This window comes from Gallinula chloropus (assembly GCF_964237585.1).
Source record: "Gallinula chloropus genome assembly, chromosome: 4".
In the NCBI taxonomy this organism is placed as follows: domain Eukaryota; kingdom Metazoa; phylum Chordata; class Aves; order Gruiformes; family Rallidae; genus Gallinula; species Gallinula chloropus.
The window spans coordinates 74586909-74609603 of record NC_140088.1 but is presented as its reverse complement, the minus strand read 5'-3'; the positions used below and the strand labels follow the sequence as shown (position 1 = coordinate 74609603).

Here is a 22695-nt window from a genome sequence, read left to right as displayed (position 1 = left end):
CCTCTAGCTTTCCTAACCTAGTTGAGAATAGCCTGTAGACTGTGAGAATGTGCAATACAAAACGTAATAAAGCGTTTGACTGAGTTACGTTTGAAATCCTGGCCTAGGTATATGGGGAAAACTAACCCTCAGCTGTAAACTAGAAATCACCTCACTGAAACTAACTATTGCCATGACAGCGAGCCACTTAAGATCAGCTAAAACCCAGTAGATATATGCCTACACTTACTAATAAGAAGAAGTAGCAGTCACTGTTTCTGTGTGGACATGTGGTTGAGCAAGTACAAGATCGGGAAGTCTGATTTTCCATGGAATGATATGCAAGTTTGGCAATTCCTTTCTTTGCTTTGCTTCCTCATCAACAAAACAAGGATAATGACATCACCTACATACAACAGATACTTGATCCTGTGACAAAAGCTCTGGGAATTCCAGCCCAAAACAACACGTATACAAGAAGCAGAGCTGAGACTGACTGCTCAGCTCTTTTTCTTCATCACCAATTGCAAATCTCCCTTGGCTTTGGAAAGGCCATGTTAGCCATGTGTTAGTGCTGCTAACATTATGTTGTTGCCATTTTAATGCCAAGGAAAACATACATTTCCTTTACCATCTTTTATAAAACATAAACAAGCTATTTACAGTAGGACCTGATTGCATTTCTCCAAGAAATGAAGATTCAAAACAATTTTAAACATGAAGATTTTTAAAGCATCCCAGAGACGTTATCTGCTGCCACAAGAGGGGGAAAAAAAGAAAAAAGAAACAATCAGATCAGAGCCTAAAATCTAGCACTGAGAAAAAGAGGATAAAACAGAGTTTAAGGGGTCATTTTCAGGAAATCACAGGTCAGCCCTACCTAGAACCAGCACCGCACTTGTCTTTAATAAGCAGACAAAACATCTGTGGGATAAAAGGACCGGGAAGAGACACCATAGAGTCCCCATGATGCCTGCCAAACATCATGTCAGTATTTTGCCTGGCGTGTCGTGCCCCAGTCCCATCACTCTTCAGAGCAGCAGACCTCCCCTTACTCGGGTATGCACGCTGTATTTTTAAGTGCCTCTGAAACAGAGACAAATTCTCAAGTTGCTGGTTAGAACTATGTAGCCAAAGCAAAATGTTTTACCCCAACGCGTACCCTCTCATTTCATGGTTCCTTCTCCACTCATGATGCCAGCCAGTGGTGGCAATTAATAGTTTTTTCTCCCCTTCAGACTCAACAGACCTATAGGCCAACTGCTTCAAAAACCAAAACATAACAGAAACATAACTTTTCTCCGGAACAAAAATGGCTGTTGTTATATTCCAGTACAGACCGAACACCACACTACTTTTCCCAAGTAGGGCTTCATGTCATGTAAACCCAAGACAAGGAAGGGGAGAAGAGGGAGCAAAGCTCTTCTATTATTTATCAGACACGCAGTCTACCCTTTGGCCCCACGGGCTATTTCAGAAATCTATGAACGCAGCATCCACAGAAGATTTTCTCTCATTAATACTTTCAACCATGCTGATCAACAACATCACACTGAATTTACACACCACTGATTGCTATGAATTATCTTTTTTTTGTCCCCAGGAATGCTTAAATGAAATTCCTTTGCCTTCATGTCCTAAGCGTGCAACAAAGTAGCATACAAGCACTGCGCATTTACTGAAGCTCATAAGTTATTGATGAGACTCTTAAAGACTAAGCTGACAAAGCCATTCCACTTTTGGTGATTTATGTAATTATATTTTAGGTACATCTTACTTATTATTCTGCTGTCTACAATCAACTTTTAAGCAAACACTGTGTGTATACCCTTCTGTTTTAACCTGAAACAACCCAATATACTCTACAAGTGCAGTTCCAGGCAAGAGCTAAGGTCTCCTGAAAGGCATCTCAGCTACTTGTTTTAAAGCAGTCAGTAATAATCAGGGGAAAGAGTAATACTCATCATCACTTCCTGTGGTCACTCAGTTGTTTATATCACAACAGCACCTTAACTGAGGACCTGACGCATTTGCCAGTCATTTGACAGACAAGTGTAATTTGGGCATTCATCCACCCACCCACTCTTGCTGAAAAGCTGTTTCCAAACTGCCCCAGGAAGCCCTGGACACACCACGGTACGCTCTTCCAAAGCATGCGTTCATTTTCTATTACCTATCACAAAACCAACATCATGTTCTTCATCAGACAACAAAACATCACACCCTTGAAATCCCCCTCTGTCCCTGCCAGGACGAGGCAGTGCTCGTATCCTCCTAAAAGGGAAAACAATGCATGTACAAAACAAGAGGGGCAGAAGGGAAGTGAGTCAGGGTTGCTGGAAAATATTTACTTGCTGATTTGAATGCAAAGGAATCTTGAGCATTCCTCGCAATAGCTTCAGTGAGGCTGGAGTGACACAGTGGATCTGTTTCCGCAGGCTATTTAAGGTAAAACCCTGCCATATTTACCCTCCAGCCACGTCAGCGCAAGTCAGTCCCCTGAGCCATGACAGCACAGCATCACTTTGCCGCACAAGGAGGCTACACCATCTTATGTTAGAACACAAGTGCATGCTGAAACCATTTTCAGGAGAGCAATTGTGACGAATTGCTAATGATCTTGAAGCAAGGATGGCAGGAGAAGAAAGTTTAAGCCTCTCAATTCAACCAGAATTGGTTCATAGGACCTTCAGCAAGTGATCCAGCCTTTGTATCTAGTTTTCCCCCCTAATACCTATCTAGCATCCCCAGTTTAAATCAAATTGAAGTTGCACATTAATAAAATCATCTTGCATCTCCCGTGGTCCTGGACGTTTATCCCCAAGCAAGCCAAGAGTTAAAATTACAGTCCTTTTGACACCTGAAATGCCTTCCATCAGCATCAGAGTGCCCACATAATTTATATATCACAAGCATGATTTGGCAGGATTAAATATGAAAATAATATATCAAGGGTTTGTTATTGGAAGGGAAACCATTTGCAGCATACAACAACCCAACAGAAGAAAAGCCTGATTGCTGTGATGAATAATGCATATTGCCTATGGTACTAATTAACCTTGTACTCCAGTAAGATATTATGGAACAATAAGGCTAATTTGAATGTGGCCCGACACTTTTCCCAGTGGCATCTGAAAATCAGTCTTTGGAACATGTAAAATTTGAATTTGTTAAACCAGAAGCCTTTGCTCAGTAAACTTTCAGGAAGAATATTTTTGTTTCTCTGTATTCACAGCCTACGCTGTTTGCATGCAGGTACATGATGTAAGACGCAGAAGGGGAGTCCACGACCAGAGGAGGTCTCACTTAGCTTTCCACAGGCCCTCACCCATCTGCCAGCAGCACGCAGGCAGTGACAACACAGCTCTGACTAAATCCCACAATGCCTCTGCAGACTCAGATGTCCTACAGACGTGACTGCAGCACAAGTGCTGCGCAGCTTCAGTTTCTCACCGATCAGATTGGCAAAACACAACACACTCTCTGAAAATGAACACTGGAACTTCAAGCTAATGATTTTATGTCTCCAACCTAAAAGTAAACGTCTCCCCGGGAAAACACCGACTCTAGCTTGTGCTGGCCTTGCTTTTCTCATAAAAAACGCATTTTTCTGTTAGCCCAAAGGTACACATGGTATTAGAGCAAGCACAACACGCATGCCAGATTAGAAGCACTATGCTCTTTTGTGCACAGCATGCCCAAAGTGTGGTAAAGTACATGAGCGTACAGGCATGACCAAAGACACAGAAGGCATCATGCACAAGCATCTTGAAAAACGCCTTTGTACAAGGATACGTTCAGCCATAGGTTAACACAGTCATGGGATCAAGTTTTCAGATAACATTGGCCAACTCCTTTCTATACCAAGGTCTGATCCTGCACAGGTTTATCTTGAAAAAGGAAAAAAAAAAAAAAAACAAGCAAAAAAACCCAGGAAAAAAGTAGACTTTTTGGCTCTCTCCAGGAACCCATCTGCTCTGGGAATTGCTGGGAGGCCACCAAAGCAAACGGTACTATGCAATATTTTGGAAGGGAAGGGTCTGGCAGGGGGCCCTGTCTCCCACCCCCCCCCCCCAGTGTATGTAACACACTACATTTCAGAGCCAGTGCGGGACTTGCCGCCTTCACCATCAGGATGACACAGCTCCTGTCAATGCCATTAGCCATGCTCAGAGCTCAGTCAATAACACACTCATACAATCATTTCACTTGTCCCCAAGCACCAGATTTCCAGCTGGCAGCCATCCCACACACCGGAGTGAAAAGCCCACAACACAGCACACCAGTAAAAAAGCACCAGATGTCTGACCTGACTGCTGAGCATTGTGTTACCAGCACATCCAGGAGGTGAGAGCCCAAAGACATCAACGACGAAGATGCCAAGTGCAGAGCAAGAGTCAACTGAGCATACAGCACCGCAACAGTTTAGAGAAGGCTTCCTAGGATGCCGCAAATCCTGCAAGCAGACTTGAAGGGCTGCCATGCCACTTTAATAAGAGTGAGGAGTGACTCAAAACTTCTTCCCTAATATTTTCAGTGAAGCACTGTGCAGAAATATGTGGATTAACTTTAGCCTGTGTCCCCCTCCAAGAGATGACACTTATATTTGGGAGGCTTGGAGATCAGGATCAGACTATATGCTGAGAAATAGGTCTGATCTGAGTTACATCAATTATTACGAACTAGATTTCTATCCTATAGGCTGTGCTCTGCTGGCAGTCAATGAAACACTTAATAAAGATCTAGGCCAGGAAATCATTTAGTTGTTAAGAATATATTATAAAGGATTATAACCTCCCTCCCACCAAAATCAATGATAAAATCCCCACTGACTACAGAAAGCACAAGATCACACCGCAACTCGTTTCAGCCAGGAAACCTGCACCCGGGCATATTAATCTGGCAGCGCTACCCTGCAGCAAGGGCCACGAGTGCCATTTCTGCCAGGCTCACGCGTGCAGGCACCAACAGGACTGTTTCCTTCTCTCCCTGGTACAAGTCTGACTCTCAATCTGGAATGTCTTTGCACATGAATGATCGATTAAGCTTCTTGAACGTAAGCTTGTCTCTATCTGCCTATGTGGGCCCACACTACTCTGACCCAAGCCATGTCTGTAGGAATTACCCCGTCTTAAATTCCCAATTGCCAGCTTTGTCGGAGGATGCTACTGCTGTCACAACACAAAAGCAGGTCCTAGCTGCTGTGTCACTTCATTTGTCTGGGCAGCAGCATGCCTGAAGGATGACTGCCCTGTTTTAGGGGAAGTATGCAAGACAATCAAGGCCAGCTAAGCAAACTAGTTTTGACATATTAAATCATGCTTGAACTGTGAGAGCAAAGAAAAATAATGTAAAAGCTCTGCTGAAAAAAAAAAAAAAAGAAAAAGCTCTGCAAATAAATAAATAATATGAACCAGCCTTGTGTAAGGGGAGAAAAGCTTTTATCTGAGTCTGACTGAGGATTTTGGGTAGGCAGAGAGGGAATTATTATTTTGCAAGACAGACGCCTGCATTTTTTCAGCAGAGGCTTGTAGTCACTCCTATGCATTTCACTTCATGAGACTCTTGCTAATCACCTGCCCTGGCTCTGAAAGAGCACCAAATGCTCAGACAAAAAGCAGTCCCAAAGCCAGGCAGGACAGGAGAGTCCCATCACCAGTACACTTACCCCGTGCCACACAATCATATCCATGCAAAAGCACTGAGCAACATCTGAGTTGGCACTGGAGGGTCCCATGACTTTTTTTCCACAGTGAGCCTTTAGCCATTTTGACCTCAAATCCCCTTTGTACACACTTTGCTCCAGAGGTTTCTTCTTGGAGAGATAATATGCAACCTGCTGCAAGTCAACCATTGCAATGAAGGAAATCCCACCAGCACAGGGTCACAGGCCATCACTAGACCCTGGCAATTAACAATGGCACCTCCCCATCATCCTGAACCCTTTCCTCCCTGCTGTGGATTTCTTCCAGTAATTAACATGCCCAATTGCCTTGGATTTCTACTAATAAAATGTTGGCTGCTGTCCCAAGATCCCATCATTGCTGGTGCTTCTCGAACCCGCACAAAGCCCCAGCAGTAATGAAACCCACAGGCCGTGCTCTGTCGCTGCCTGGGTTGAGACTGTCCGTAAAACAGCTCAGAGCTGGGAAGCTGCAACCCACAGGCTGCTTCCGCCGAATACCAAATTAGCACATTCCCCATGCTCGTAGGGAGCAGCTTTTCCTTTGGCTCTGCAGTAATTAAAAAGCTTCCTTTTCCAGGCAGCTTTCAAAGGCAATGCTGTGACCTCTGTCATCATTGCAATGAGATGACAGACCGTCCGACTCGGTGTAAGACCTCTAATGCATTATTTGGGGAATTATTACCGTAGCAGAGTGACTCTTACGACCACGCAGGAGGCAGCCATTTCACTCAGTGGATGGTAACCGTGACTCCAGAGTTCAATAAAAATCATACTGGCTTCCTAGGCAGGCTGGCTTTATTCAAGTAATACTAGTCACACATGTGCAGAGGGACTGGAAAGTCTGCTGCGGCAAACATTGCTTCTTCATCTATAAGCAAAGGGTCTGGTACTCCATAACGTTGGGGCTTTGGCAGCAGAAGGGACCTTCGGGCAGAGGTGGATGCCTTGGCACAGCTCCCACACTAGGCAGAGGCTCCAGCTGACACCAGATTCCTGCTCAGAAAACACACCTCCAGGCCAGACTTTGTTTAAAGGAAAACATTTAACTGAGGTACAAAAGCAAACCTTCTGCAAAGACGAGTCTGTTAGAATTCTAGCTCTAGAGGAATGGTAAGTTTATTTCCCAATGTATCCACCAGGACATCTTACAAGGATTTGAGGTTAGTCTAAGACCATAAAAAGAGCACATGGGTTCAAGTACAGCACCAACATCTAGAGTTCTGGTTCAGGCTCTTGCCTCTGGCTGGCACTAAACAACCCAACCCCTGGACCAAGGCTCTCATTTGTTAAATGGGTAACAGTGACTCTAACCTCTCCTTCATATAGTAGATCCTTCAAGATCCAACAGAGAAAAAGCTCTTTGTATGACCTGGAAATGCTCTTAACAGTCTGTCAACTGCATCTTTCTGAAAGACTCACAACTGAAGTGCCAGCAAAACTACTCATGAGCCACTTAAAGCCTACCATGAGGACTTGACTCAGGATACACCACCAAGTCTCACCACAAGAACAGGTCACGTCCCAAGCCAGTGCTGCCACATGTGCCATGCTGGCCAGGAAAACCTGCCATGGGACCTGAGCCCACCACCACAGCAGGTTGGGCAAGGATGCTAAGCTGAAGATGCAGATGAAGACAATCATAGGGTTGAACCACACCACCTATGAAGACAGGCTGAGAAAGTTGGCCTTGTTCAGCCTGGAGAAGGCTCTGGGGAGACCTTATTGCAGCCTTCAAGTACCTCAAGGTGCTTACAGGAAAGATGGAGAGGGACCATTTACAAGGGTGTGAAGCAACAGGACAGGGGATAACGGCTTTAAACTGAAGGAGGGGAGATTGAGATTAACTATAAGGAAGAAATGCCTGTCAAGGTGGTGAGGCCCTGGCACAGGTTTCCCAGAGAAGGTATGGCTGCTGCCTCCCTGGCAGCATTCAAGGCCAAGTTGGATGGAGACTTTTGCCTCAGAGCTGCAGCTCTTGAAGCTTGGATTTTTGGAGGGGGGAAGATTTTCTTGACTTAACTTGACTGTCATTTACAGTGAGAAGAAAGTGTCAGCTTAAATACCCATTCGTCAGACTTCAGCTGTTTGCGGTTTTTTAAGGACATACATTTATAAAGATAAGACAGGTATATGAAAGTAATAACAGACATCCACAAGCCTGGCATTGTCTCTTTTGTCTCTTTTTTTGCTTTAATCTGGTTTGGGTATACCATGTGGGGTTTATAGAACACACAACCTTGCTCTTCAGGTTCATTCCTGTATTAACAACCTCAGAGCCACGCTGGGGGAAATCAAAAATGGAAGCACATCAGTACCATGCTCAATAAAACCTTAACCATGTGTTGTTCGTGGATACTATCGTGTCTATACTAGATTAACTTCTTCAGTGGCAGAAAAATGAGACTAATTCCAGCAGAATAAAGGGGCATCTCTGTTTATGTGAAGAGAGATACACCTCTTTCTGCAGACATCTGTGTGTGGTGCCTTTGTTCTTATTGCAGTCTACTGAATACTTGGCTTATACCAGATACAAGTTTATCCAGCTCAAGAAGTGAAATAAAAAGTAAGTTCCAAATTTGTTCATACACAACTGTAGTCTCCTTCTGCAAAGCCTGCATTTCAACCTGTAAGTTAACCAAAACCAAGTTAAAATGGTCAAGATGTAAAGTACACAGAGAGAAAAGCTTATTATTGAAATGTCAACACATCATTAACTACTGCTAAGTGATTCTAAATGAGAAACACAAAAACTGAAAACCCAAATTACGAACAAAACACAACAGTACAACTTCATTTTAATATAAATTAGGTGGAATGAGGGTTCTGACAAATGAGGTTTGGCAGACTCTTGGCAGTTCGAAAGGTTGCAGCAACCTTTCTGCTGAAGATCACCATCCAGGGATAATGCCCACATCTTATTTACCCCCAGGCCGAGGCATCAAGAGAAACTTCCATTGGTCACATCAGCTCATGGACAGACTATCCAGTTCTGCAGAGCCAGCAGCAGCTTCCAGCAATGGGACAGAGTGGGCAGCTGGGGATAGTTGTATCTTAAATCAAGGCAATTAAATTCACTGCATCGCCAACTAGCATTCATGTACTTTATCCTTAGTATTTCTCCAGAGTCCTTAACTGTTTCTAAAAACCACAATTAAAATGCAAGCTGTTTCCAAGCCATTCAAAATCAGAGATGGCAATAAGAGGAACCTAACAGCACCATGGCGACCACTCCTTTTCTCCTGCAACACCCCACCCATCACATACTTTAAGAAATTCCCTAAGCTACCAATGGTTACCCAATATTCAGGAATGCTAAAACCAAACAAAGTCAATATTCAAGTAAATACACGTTAGTTATTTAGGATCAAAATCAAAAGCATAACCTAAGATCTGCTCCACAACATCTTATGGCTGAGAAGCAAACATGACCTTCACAGTTTACACTTTCGGAGCCATTTCCAAACCTTATTTTATTTGCACTACTCTATGCTTTGTGGGGGGAATAAAGTCCTCCTTAACTGTCCTTCTGGAAGGTGACTGCACAGTAGCCACGCTGCACAGAACATTAAGGTTAAGTTGGTCAAAGTAATGGCCTAAAAGCATCGCTGCAGAACGAGGAAAGATCTTCAGAGTCATCAGGGTTATGAGCATACAAGGTAGTGCAGAAGGTTACAACTCATTAGCAAAGCACAATGTATTGCACATACACCGATACTGTGCCTCCCATAATGAAGGCAAATACACATGCAAAATAATAGGAGAGAGCAATATTTAATCAGTCCTTTTGTAACATAGTTTTGATCTGTGAAGAACACTTCCCTGCTCTTGTTAATTATCTCAACTGCAGAACAAGACACAAATACATACATGCACACCACTCTCCACAGAAAAAAATCCATTCCCCCCCTCGCCCGACAACTGCCTTTTGCTCAAATGTAGCATTCAAGTGATTTTCTTTACATTTCAAAAGGTAATACACACTGCATGGCTAAAAATTCAGCTGTTCTGACACTGGTTGGTTTTGTGCCTAATTAAAATTAACTAGGCACTTCAGCTCATAATTATATAAACACCTACCATGCTATACTCCCAGCCAATTTGGTTTTAATCAGAAAAACGCACAAGAAGTATGAATGATGGGCAAAGAACTCCCTGGAGGGGCAAGTGCATTTCCAAATTCAGTATTCTCCATATACTGAATATTTCCATCAATGTTTTTCTTGCCATGTAATCACCTCCCAGTAGAACAATTAAAAAGAGATTTTTTTTTTCTCTGGACTTTGCTTGCTTTCCACTCCACCACAAGGGTAAAAGCATGCTTGCCTTCACCCGAGTCCCAGCTGGGAAGTCTCCCACAAGACAGGCAGGATTTAGCAGTACGCTGTCTTTCCAGCATCCATAACAAGGAGTTGAGTGAGAATTCAGCCAACCCGAGGCTGAGACAAGCAAGTAAATTGTGGAGGGTATTGAAGAAAAGTTGCCTCCCCTTCTGTGCCTACATGGGATGCAAAATCAGAAACACTGTCTGCTTAGGAGCAAAAGCCAAAGCTCCAAAGTAAGGTTAACTGTGCAGCAGCTCCATTCCATTTCCTAGAATTAAGTGGGCAGGGAAGGCAACAACTGAGCTGCAGCACATCACCTGAAGAAACCACACACACAGTGAATTTGTTAAAAATGCTGGGTTTTTTTATCGTGGCAACAGCTATGTGTTTCATTCACAAGTCAGGCCTCTGGGACAGCTCCCATGCAGACACAGAAACACAACAGTCATCACGCATGGCTCTGCCATGACTGCTTTCGCAAGCCCTCAGTTGCCTCCCAACCCTCCACACAGTGCAGAAGGCTACCCAGCAGCCAAGGGTCACTACCTCTGCCTGCCTGCTCCTGCACAGCTGCAAAAAACCCAATTGCCTCCAAATATCCTTCCAGCAGCTGATCAACAGGGGGGCAATCACTGCTTGGGGAAAGTGCCCTCAAGTCAAACATCTGCACTGATTGCACCACTCCCGAAGGAAGATGCATAACTCTGTTCCACCCCAATCAGCCAGCAACAAAATCACCCGAGAACTGATTCAGCAGGTACACTTCTGATCTACATGAGCTAGCTCCCTACGTCAACTGGTTCCAATTACATCCAGAATAAAAGACCCATGAACATGAGGGTCTTCTGCCGCCTTTGTTTTCTGTAAGAAATTCTAGCTTCTCTTGGCAAGAGCTCAGCTGAATCACAACACAAGTAATGAACAATCAGCAAAAATAAATACTGTTTTGTAAATGCATTGAGGTATGTTCATCGAAGTTGATTAAGGGAAGAACAATAAAAAAAAATCAGTACTTAAGACAGCTGAAGGACTTGAACATTCGAGAGTTGGGTTTTTTTTAAAAAAAAAAAAATCCAAGTATTTATTTCCTCTGGCAGCAATTTCTTTCTAAAACCAGAAAACCACACTCCAACATACTCCCCCTAGCCCTTGGGTTCTAAGTTCTTCCTCAGGAGAAAGATTTTACTGAGTTTTCCTCCATCATTTTGTCCACCTTTAACGTCTGTAATCTTGTCCATACCTTAGAGCTGGCTAAGACCAGCTGTACTGCTTTTGATGTCTCTTCAGGTAGCAGCATGCACCGATTCCTGGAAAGGAGCACCTGGCAACCTCCTGAACTCATTACTCACCTTTTCAGTTCAGCTCTCATTCAGTGCAGTTTTTCTTTTCTTTTGAACTCAAATATTTAATTAATTTGTGATCCAGCTCCGAAAGCAGCTGAAACTGTATCAGGCTCTGCAAATCAATTACACCGGCAGTTACCACTCTGCAGCTGCCTGGTCGCTAGCAGGACCTCACCACTCCAAATGTATTTGGGTGTCATTAGCTTAACATGTCAACATCCCCTTCCTTCCAGTAGCATGTAATCCACAGCCTTTAAAAGCATAAAAATAAGCATTTCTTGCCTCTCACTGAGAGTGTATGGGGCTGAAGGCGAGGATGAACACACAGAGAAGTACCAGAAGGTGCCCTTTTCATAGCGACTTTTCATTTCCTATGCAGACCCCAATGGTGAGCCCTGTTGTATACAGTAAGCAACTACAATTGAAGTTGCAATAAAACCCACCTATGCCAATGCTGGGAGAAGGTGAGCACAGACTGGGGTGCATAAAAAATTGACCAAACCCCTAAATCGGTAAAGACAGACACTTCAGTGATACTATGTCAAGTTTTACAGCATTTTAGGATTTGGCCCTCAACTTTGGTTGAGTACTGCTTGCTAAGCAGGAGACCACCACTGAAGGACTGAAATTGGCCAAACAGACTTGAAACAGACATTTTCCTCAAGGGCCTGTTCAAACAGCACAGGCTGAACCAAGGTAAAGCCAATAACCATCATTTCTTTAGTGACACCAAATCACTGCTCTGGAAACCAGCATAGAAATTCGCAGACCAACTGCTTTAATTTCTCTTATTAACTAGTACAGCAATTTATTCTTGTGAATAATGAACCTTAACGCTGGTCCTTCATAAACATATCCCAAACCAGTCACAATTTACTTCTAGCTGTCCCATTGCAGTTGCTGATAAATGAGCCACATTGCCAAAGGAGGTGTAAAAATCCAAGTAGTTTGGGTTCTACCTAGCCGCACATATTAATTGAGAGACCGAGCACGTTATATAAGGGATTAGACCATGTCATATTTACAACCTCAGTGTCCCCAGTGAGAGAAACTGCTCAGCTGTTACTGTCAGTGCCTTCTTCAAACAGGAACCCTGCTGACAAGATGATGAATTCAGACCATCGTTGCCAATTAATGATTTGTAGGCAGAAGGGATTTCAATAGTTCCCATATGTTTGTGAGGGTGACTGGGATTTACATCACCTCTAATAAGAGAGTGTAGTCTGCTCTGTCCAGACATGACACTAGAGCTTGGAAAATGTCATCTTTGCAGAAGAAATTTTAATAAAGCCACTCTTCAACTCTGGGTTGAAAATGTTTCCTAAAGCATCGTCACTAATAACCTGCTTACACTTAAACGAAATCAAGCAGGGAGACTGAGATTCACCCAAGAGATTTACAAACTAAAGGTCAGAAGTTATTTAGGTGTTTGTCAAAGCTACATGGCAGAGTGCCAAGACCATCATCATGTCAGCCAAGAGCATGGAATGCATTTCCTAAACACCAGTCAGGCTGGGGGTGGGGGAAGGCATCCACCAGCAAATAGGACCTTTCTTGGTGCTACTTTGTTTACTGGCTGCTAGGTTTAACTTCATTGTCCTCACAAAAAAAAAAAAAAACAATAAAAAAAACCCCTCATCTTTGTGAGCATAATATCCAACCCAGAAAACATTTTACTCAAACAGGGGATCATCGACATGAACTCCATGCATGCTGAACGCAGACCTCCTGAATGGCCTAAGGCTGAATGTCTCCTATCGACTGATCATCTCAGAGCCAGCCAGCAGGAAACACTTGCCAGGATGACCTGGGTTAAACACAGGACATCCAAATAGGGCCCTCAAACAGAGTTTGCCGTAGGCGCTCAGATCCCAATGTCCCATTGATTTCATGATGGAATTTAGGGCTTTCCTGCAAACAAGAATTAGGACTTTAACAGCTCTAGAGCAATTCAAGTGATAAACTCCTGCAGAGGGTTCAGGCTGTAGCTAAAGTAAAAGAGTAGTTTATGTGGGTATGCCTTCTAACAGCAGGGCAAGGGCACATTGCCACAAAGCATCTTTACACTTCCAAACTATGATCACACTCCTACCCAAGAGAGTCATAAATTGCAGAGCCAGAAGCCGTCCTCAATTGACTAGAAAAATAAATTTAAAAAAACCAACCCACACCCCAAAACGTAAAGCCAAACCTCAAATCAATGAAGTCTTCTGAAAGCACACTCCAGGCTGCTATCTTAAGCACTTGAGATCCAAACAGTCTACAGTCACAGTAGGGTCCTTAAAGACAGTCTCAGGTTTCTGGTCTAAACCAGTCCAGTGTTTTCGTTTGGAGTTTTTTGGTGGTTTGGGTTGGGGTTTTTTTTGTGTTTAGTATCTTTAAGACTGGTTTGAGATATTCCATGCTGTTCATGAAGCAGTGGGGGAGGGCAGGATTTGAAAGGTGACTAACGGACATACCCTTTTCCTCCCAAAATTCCCACAGATGACTGAAGTCAGTGTCTACATGTATGTGCTGGTTTTGGCTGATGGAAAGTTAATTTTCTTCATAGTATCTAGTATGGTGCTATGTTTTGGATTTGTGCTGGAAACAGTGTTGATAACACAGCGATGTTTCCTTTCCTGCTGTGCTTAGAGCCATGGCCTCTTCTCACACCAACCCATGACTGAGTAGGCTGGGAGTGCATGAGGAGTTGGGAGAGGACACAGCTGACCCCAACTGACCACAAGATATGCCATACCATATGGCGTCTTGCTTAGCATATAAAGCAGGGAAAGAAGCAGCAGGGAGGCAGGGGACAGACATTACACATATTTGAAGTAGTAACATTTGTCCTCCCAAGTAACCATTACCTGCAATGGAGCCAAGCTTTCCTAGAGATGGCTGAACACCTGCCTGTCCATGGAAAATAGGGAATGAATTCCTTGTTTTGCTCTGCTTGCATAAACAACTTTTGCTTTACTTAATAAATTGTCTCAGCTCAAGAGTTTTCTCACTTGGACTTCTCTGATTTTCTCCCTCATCACACCAGGGAGAAGTAAGGGAGCAGTTGTGTGGTGCTTTGCTGCCAACTGGGGCAAAACCACAACAACGTAGCACCCAACCAATGCGCGTTATTTTGGGATACAGTATTTTTAACCATAATGAAACAGATCCTTGCTGATCTACCTGACCCACATTCCTTATCTATGACAGTCTAGATTTCCTCAGCTTGGGCTCCTGTTGATCTTGACTCCCCTTGCACAGTATCAAACATCAAGTCCAACTCTTTTCCCCCCCAAACGCGAGAAGTATCTTTATCGGACAGGAAAATCAGTCAGATTTTCCTGTACTGACTACATCTGCAGAAAAAGGAGACTATCCTGGTCAAAAAGCACACTCCACATGCTGCTTACTACAGGTTTCTCCAAAAACAAACATACCTATGTTTTCTATCCAAGTCAACTAATGAAGAGACTTGAACTACACAATCTTCAGGGGCACATTTCATGACCAAGGACTAAAGGATGAAGGTCACAGTTTGCTTTGGATATGCACTGATTTGTCCTTTGCACCAACACTACAAAAAAGTGTCTGGAGTGAGATGAAGAGAAATTGCAACACTGACTTCAGTTGGAGAGGAATCCCTACACCTTCCTCATGAGTTATCTATTACTCAGTGGCTACAAATACAAGGCAATTTAGATGGGACAGACCAACAAATAATAATTCTGCAAAAAGCAAATGGCAATAAAATCTTTTTTCCTTTCCCTTCTCTTTCATGTTCAAATAGCTTTCAAGCTACCTGTTAAGGTATTTACAGCAGAAAGGCAAATTTTATAAACAAGCATGTAATACAGTAAACCATAAAATGAGATTATGCATTCTTATTATACATGTTGCAATTTTTTAAAGTATTCTTTTTTAGATCTTGTGCTTCAGATACCCTAAATCTCCTGAAAAAAATCCTCAACATTTCAGGCTACCTATGCTGACCAGCAACTGAAATGTCAGCCAGCTACTTCTGTGAAAACTTGGACACGTGTGGAAGCATTCTTATCAGTGGGGCTTTAGGTTTAACACCCAACAGCTGAGCAGTTTTGTATTAAACTATTTACCAGAAAGGAAAAATCAATCAACTCACACCACATCAAATTCCGCCTCTCCCCAAGTCACAGAAAGGAAAAAACATACTCTTAAACACAAAAACCAAAACATGCCTTGCATAGGGAGATCAATTTCCAACATTGCCTGGTACAGTCCAGCAAAAAGAAACCAAGCTTTAGAGTTCATAAGAAAACCACCTATAGGGACTCAACAGTACAGTGCTCAAGGTAATAGTGGAATGCCAGATTCTCCTTGTCCACAGCTCTGTAAGCACCAGAAGGACCTCTATGTAAGTGTCAAGTCCCACTACATCAAGCCAAGGCCTCGCTCATCATGTTGCCACAGTCATTCAAATGACCTCAGTGGAAGTGAAAACCCAACGCTACTCTTGTCAACTCAACCAGGCATGAAGAAAGTCAAGACCGCACATCACCTCAGCAGCCTCAGCATGTCACCCTCCCTGCAGACCCTTACCTTGGCAGGTGTTGTTCTTCTCCTCATACCCTGCCTTGCACAAGCACTTCCCGATGGGCACCAGCCATTCCCCCTCAGCACTACAGTGCATCTTCGGTGCCTCGTCAGTAACTGAGTGGTTGACGCAGACGCCCGACACTTCTAGCAGCTGCGAGGAATCCGCTCCTGTGATGGTGTCCGGAAAGCGAGCCAGGTTGCGTATCACCGACGGGCATTTCTTGTAGTACACGCGCACAGAGACCAGGGCAATGCAGGCACCCACATCCTGGAAAGCGAGGTAAAATCCCTTTTTTGTTAGGGGCCCAACATCTCTCACCTCTGTGTTTAGCTTCATAACTCTGTCGCCAAGGTCTAACTCTGTGAAGCTCTCATCAGCAGCGATGGTATCAATCTTGATGTACTGGTTCTCTTTGATATTCCTGCCATCTTCATCATCTGATTCAAAGTAATACATGTTAAAAGTCTCTTTGCAAGTTCCAAGTCCTCCTGGAAGGCTGTTACAGTCCCTCAGGGTGAATTTGAGTTCAATGAAGATGCGGGATGCCCCTTCATTAGAGATCCAGCTGGTAAGAAGCCAGTTGTTCTGGTTCTGTTCCATTACCTTGCATACTTGGTATGTATGTATCGGAGCGTAGTTTTCATCCACCTCACCAATTTCTTCCCACTGTATAAAAAGGAAAAGTATTACTCTTTTTAAAAGTTACAGCACCTGCAAAAGCTTTGTTTTTCCACCTAAAAGCACCTTGGGCTTCAGAGGTTCAGAAGGACTTTTAGGGGGAAAAGTGTTTCAAATGGCAAAGTTTTCCATACTGGAGGCTTGCTTCCTGACAGTCAGATAAAAGACACTTTAGGAATATAAAATTATGCTAGTTAAACCCTTTTGTTTCCGGCATTTCAGAAGTGGGAAAATACACTGCTGGGTTTGCCACTACTACTTTGTTAAGGAAGATGACAAAAGCAGATGGGGCCATGAGTTGGCCTTTTCCAAAACATTCACATAGAAAAAAAAAAATTTGAAAAGCTATTTACACTGCCTGTCCTAGCTCCCCATGGCTCCTTTCTGTTGCATCCCCAAATCACTGCCTAAGGCAGTGACAATGACCACATTTCTCCAAGCTGTTCTTCCCCACCAAACACCCTACCAGAAAATCAGTAGAGGGATATATGAACTAAATGGGCCTTTGCTCTCCCCAGGTGTCCTAGCCAGAGTTCCTGCTCATGCAAAGAAAAGATTACTTCTAATAAAGGTTACCGGGATCTGAAAATCTCGAGCTGTGTGCTACACAGGTTTTTATGCCAAGCTCCAGATAACTTCTCACAGCTGTTTATGGGAATTGTAGCAACTGCTTTTTAATTTTATTTTGGTCACACTCTGCAGTGCATCACTTAGAAGAAATGCTTTTTCCTGATACAGCACACCACAGTCAGTAGGACTGTAACACTGCCTACAACAGAGGTGCAACATTAATGTTTCCCCTCTGGCTTTTGACAACTGTAGTATCACATTAAGAGGTTAGGCTAACCCCCATAAGTACAGCAAAGAACTTGGGACATCCAGTGATGGTTTCAGCTTGCTTCCCTTCTGCTTTTGACCTGCTTACGTGCAAGAGTTTCATGGCCAAAGCCTTTTCCATCCTCTGCTCAGCATTCCTGCCCACATATCTAGACACAGCTGTGGACACAACACAAAACAAATGCACAGAGCATAATTTTAATGTACTCCGGTGCAAGGTAATAGCTATATTCCAAGATGTGTACCCTTTAAGGCCAAAGAACAATTTTTTTCATTGGAAATACTGCCTGAGATGATGTTGAGAGCCTTCTCAACCAGGTGCTATTACTGCAGAGCTGAGAGGGAACACCAGAGCGATGGTGAACAAGATGAAGATTTTTTCTTAAGGGAAATGTTGTTCTTTAATTTTAAATTAAAATGGCAGCAAGAAGCATAATGAAAACATAACCTGATGCTACAGTCCAAAATGAGTTATAAATGCCACCAGTAGAAAAGTGTTTCCTCTCATCCTTGACCTGGGATGCAACGTGAGCAAGACATGCCTGCTGTGATGCACAGAATTCATATGTACCACCAGCCGTCCAAGCAAGGCACCTAACCTGAGGACATTTTTGTCATGCTAATCTCAGCAGTTTCATTTTTAAACCCTTTTTATGTCCCTGGGCTTAAACAGACCATGACCTCACTGTGATTAACATGTACCTGTCATTTTGTCGTTCCTGGCTGTGCTGCAGAGTTAGCTGGAGATATACCTGCAGCAAAAGCTAGACAATCACTGCAGGACTGTCATAGTTTAGTCCCTGCCAGCAGCTAAGCACCACACAGATCTTCGCTCGCTCCTCATGTGGGATGGGAAGAAGAATCAGAAGAAAAAAGTAAAGGTCATGTGTTTGGATAAGGACAGCTTACTGGGACAGCAAAGGGAAAGGATAAAAAAAATACTCATAAAAGAATATACAGAACCAGTGACACACAATGCAACTTGCTCAGAGCCCAGGACCCAACGTACAGCCCATTCCCAAGCACCAATCCCCCTCCCCAGAGAGCTCCATTTATATACTACATGTGACATCATATGGCATGAAATAACCCTTGGCTAGTTTGGGTCAGCTGTCCTGGCTGTCCCCCCTTCCAGTCTATTGTGAAAATTAACTCTATCCCAGCCAAAAACAAGAACATCATCCACCCCTTATGCTATATCATCTACATCATGCCCAGATGCTACACTGTCCAATTAAACACCGCCACTTCTCCTGTCTTTGAGGTACACACAGAGATATCCTTCCCTTAGTCTACTGGCCATCACTGTAAAATGTCCATTGAGTTAATTTAGTCCATGAGTTTAGGCTCCACCTGGTTTAAGTCTCTCATGGCAGGAGAGATGGTATGTGCTTGTGCATTACTGCATGTAGAGCCTGCTGCTGGTGATGACCCATGTACAGAGTCCGCAGGCTGAAGATGTTTATTTTGAGGAAGTTCCTATGCACCAGTTGCTGAAGCAAGTTCTAGTCCTATTGTTGCTGCCCTTTGCTCAGTTTCATTAATTTCATCCTTCATTAATTTGCGTGATTCTCACTGTAATACTATTGATACAGCATACAGCAATTCTATATTCTATTGCCTCTGCACTGCCAGCTGCTCTGCTTTCATTGCTGTAACCACTCCCACAGAGCATTGGCCACAATCCATAAGTCAGTATAGAGGTGGGGCATTGGCCACTTACCTCTTTGGCAATGTCAAGAGCTAACTGGATGGCTCTCACCCCTGCAAACTGGCTTGATTCAACTTCTCCATCTGCTTCTGTGACTCGTTGTTTAAGACTCCGTCAGAGGTGGAAGGCTGCTGTGTGTTTTCCCACATAGCAACAGGATCCATCAGTGAACAAGGCATATTATTTCTCATTTTCTGGCAATTTGTTATACAGTGAGGCATCTTCAGTGCATGTTACCTCCTCCTCTGTTGACGTTCTGAAATCTCTGCCTTCTGGGAAGTCCATGATCACTTCCAGAATTCCTGGGTGACTGGGGTTTCCTGGTTGAGCCCACTGCATGATCACTGCAACCCATTTACTCCACGTAGCATCAGTTTCATGGTGTGTAGAGGGGACCCTCCCCCCGAACATCCAGACCAGCAGACAGCATACTAGGAGTTCTGCTTCCTTTTCTCCATATGCTTCTGAAGCTAATCATACATGGCCAATATCTCTTTTTCAGTTGTAGTGTAACAGGCCTCAGACCCTCTGTATCCCCAGCTGCAAAACCCCAGGGCTCAGCCTCATGTCCCTCCTGGTGCTTTCTGACAGCGACTCTAGGTAGGGCCATTAACCCCAGCTGTGGTGTAGAGCGCTTTTATCATCTGGCCCTGCTCAAAATGGCCCAAGGGCTACTGTGTGAACAGTTTCCTGTTTGATTTGTGGAAAGGCTTCTCACTGCTCAGGGCCCCATTGGAAATTGTTCTTCTTACAGGTCATGTGACAGACAGAGCTTACAGTCAGACTGTAATTTGGGATATGCATCCTCCAAAATCCCACAGCAACCATGAAAACTTGTGCTTCCTTTTTGCTAGTTGGAGGAGAGATCCCTGCTATTTTGTTGATCACATCTATTGGGATCTAACTACACTCATCTTCCCATTTTATTCCTAAAAATTCTAGCTCCTGTGCAGGTCCCTTGACCTTATTCTGTTTTATATCAAAACCAGCTTTCAGAAGGGTGTGGATTATGTTCTTCCATGCCTTAAAAGCATCTTCTGCAGTGTTGCCCCATACAATGACATCAGTGAACTACAGGTGCTCTGGAGCTCTACTCTTTTCCAATGCAGTCTGGATCAGTCCATGACAGATGGTGGGGCTGTGTTTCTACCCGAGGCAAACAATTCCAGGTGTACTAGACACCCCTCCGAGTGAAAGCAAATTGTGGCCTGCACTGTGCCACCAAAGGGACCAAAAACACCCACACTAGCAGTATCAGTTGTGGTGTAACACCTGGCTGCCTTTGACTCCAGTTCATAGGGAAGTTCCAGCATGTCTGGCATGGCAGCACTCAGCAGTGGTGTGACTCCATTCAGGCCACGATAGCCTACTGTCAGATTTCCACACCGCCACATGGGACTGTGAAAGGGTGAGCAGGTTCTGTTCATCATTCCTCAACTTGCCAGTTGACAAATCAGCTTATCAGGGAGTCTTGGTGTGATACTGCCACTAGCGCACTGCTGCAGTAGCGATTGGCAGCCATTGCAGAAGGGTCCTATGAGAGACTGGACAAGCTAGGCAGACCTCTAATTTCCTCTCACTCCAAGGCAGTGATGCCAAAAGCCCTCCAGTACCATTTTGGGTCCTTGAAATATCCCATCCTGCAGTAACCTGTGCCCAGGCTGGGCAAAGCCTCTGAGCCAGTCACAATGGGATGCTTTTGCCACTTATTCCCACTTAGACTCACCTCAACCTCCAGTAGAGTTAGTTGCTGGGATCCCTCCTGTCACTCCACAAATACAGATGGGTTCCACCCTTTCACAGCTTGATGGCATTTGGGTACATTGTGCACCAATGCCCACTAGAGCCTTGTACTCTTGTGGATCTGACGCACCAGGCCATCAAATCCACACAGTCTAATAAATCCAGTTATCCCTTTCTTCTACTTGTCTGGAAGTAGTGCCTCTCTTACCCTGGCCAATGTATTTGTTACTCACTTCTAAAAATTACTTAGAAGTCCCTTCAGGAGGATAAGTATAATCAGGCCTTTCACTTGGTCTGGGGAACTGTCCGCTGGAAACTGGAGCAATATTTTCCCTGAAAGTATCCCATTTTGTTACTGTTTCACCCAGTAACTCACACACTTGTGCCTGTAGGGTTGAGGTAGGCTTTCCATCCCACTTCCTCATGTCCTCTCTATGGTCACACAGGTAAAACTACAGGGTGCCCAATGGTACACACCCACTACGTCCTCTCTGTTGAGCACAGGAAACATTCACTCCTAATAGCTGAGGTACTGGTCCGTACAGCAGACCAGGTGGGGAGGACATACTCTCTTCATGTTGCTGCACCTTCCAAAACAGTTTCTCCACTGTCAAGATGAAGGAAGGAGAGAGACTTCTTTATTACTGCCAAATCAGCGCAGGACTTCACCAACCACTTGTGCTTTTTCCTCCTTCTAGTCCATTACTGCCAATCAGTTTGTGTGAGACAATGGCATGCTCAATAGGAACTTCTGCCACATATACTGGGTACACTGGACTTCATCAGGATCTGTAATAACTCCTGCACAGCTCAAGCAGTGGATACATCTCTCCATGGTGGTACACTTCCCCAGGATGACATATGACATCTTTGAAAGGATTCCCTCCCTCTTGTCAGGCCTGAGTGAAAGGTAAGATGCTGAGGGATTATGTCACCTTACCAGTCACCTTGTCAGTGGCCCCTTCCCTAGACAGGGCTCCCAGCTGCTTGGCTTCCCTTCCCTCTAATTCCAGGCTACAGGCCCCATTATCCCAGCATTGGAACAGACAGGTAACAATGAGCTTGCCCGGATGGCAGCTGAAATATTTTTGCTTATCTCACAGCTCACTTGGGGCTGACCAGGTGATGACTTCTGGTTCTGCCTCTTCCTCCTGTTGGTCCAAGTTCATTATCAACCTTACTAAGCAAACTGGGTTTTGTGCATGTATGGGACAACTGACACCAGCATGGGTTGTTTTTTGATTCAGCTGCACTGCCTGTCACTGTTGGTCAATTAGCTGCAGCCCCTGCGGGCCTGTTTTCCCTCTTTTCCCCCTGAGAGCAGTGCCTACTATTGAGCAGGGTTTGGTAGATACTGGCCAGGGCCCAGCACAGAGCAGTAAGTCAGATCTCTTTAGAACAGCCACAGCATTTTCCTTTCAAATATTCTATGAGTTTATCAGAGTCCTGTAGTTGTTCCAAAGTGAAGTTTCAAACCACTGCAAGTGAGATAATCTCTATATATCTGCCCCTATCCTCCCACAAACCATGCCACCACCTATGACTATCCCACCATGGGGCAGGTCTCTGGCTGGTATTTTGTAACCCTAAGCAAGACCTGGAACATGTTCAGGGGACACAGCAATAGGAGCATTCTGGTTGGAACAGTCCAGGGTTTTCAAAGTTCCCAAAAGCTGTTGTAACCAGCCTGAAGGGAAAAGGGGATGTGAACAAGCATGAGGAAGTATCCCTTCCCATCTTCCCCATGAATTTGGCATAATTATTAATCAATTCTGAGAGATGTCAGCAGAGGTACAGGTATGACAGAAATGCCAAAAGCAAATGCCAGCCAAACCTTA

The 22695-nt window shown here is 44.1% G+C and overlaps 1 protein-coding gene across 4 annotated transcripts in view; it reads right to left on the bottom strand.

Moving 5' to 3' along the window:
* Positions 1–22695, bottom strand: part of EPHA5 (EPH receptor A5) — a gene marked incomplete at its 5' end in the record, with an annotated part of 197846 nt that overhangs the window by 134575 nt on the left and 40576 nt on the right. For all 4 annotated transcript variants that reach the window (XM_084263299.1, XM_084263300.1, XM_084263301.1 and 1 more), the window contains one exon: positions 15891–16554. In XM_084263299.1, the coding sequence (XP_084119425.1) occupies positions 15891–16554 (664 nt within the window). The remainder of the gene's footprint in view (positions 1–15890; positions 16555–22695) is intronic.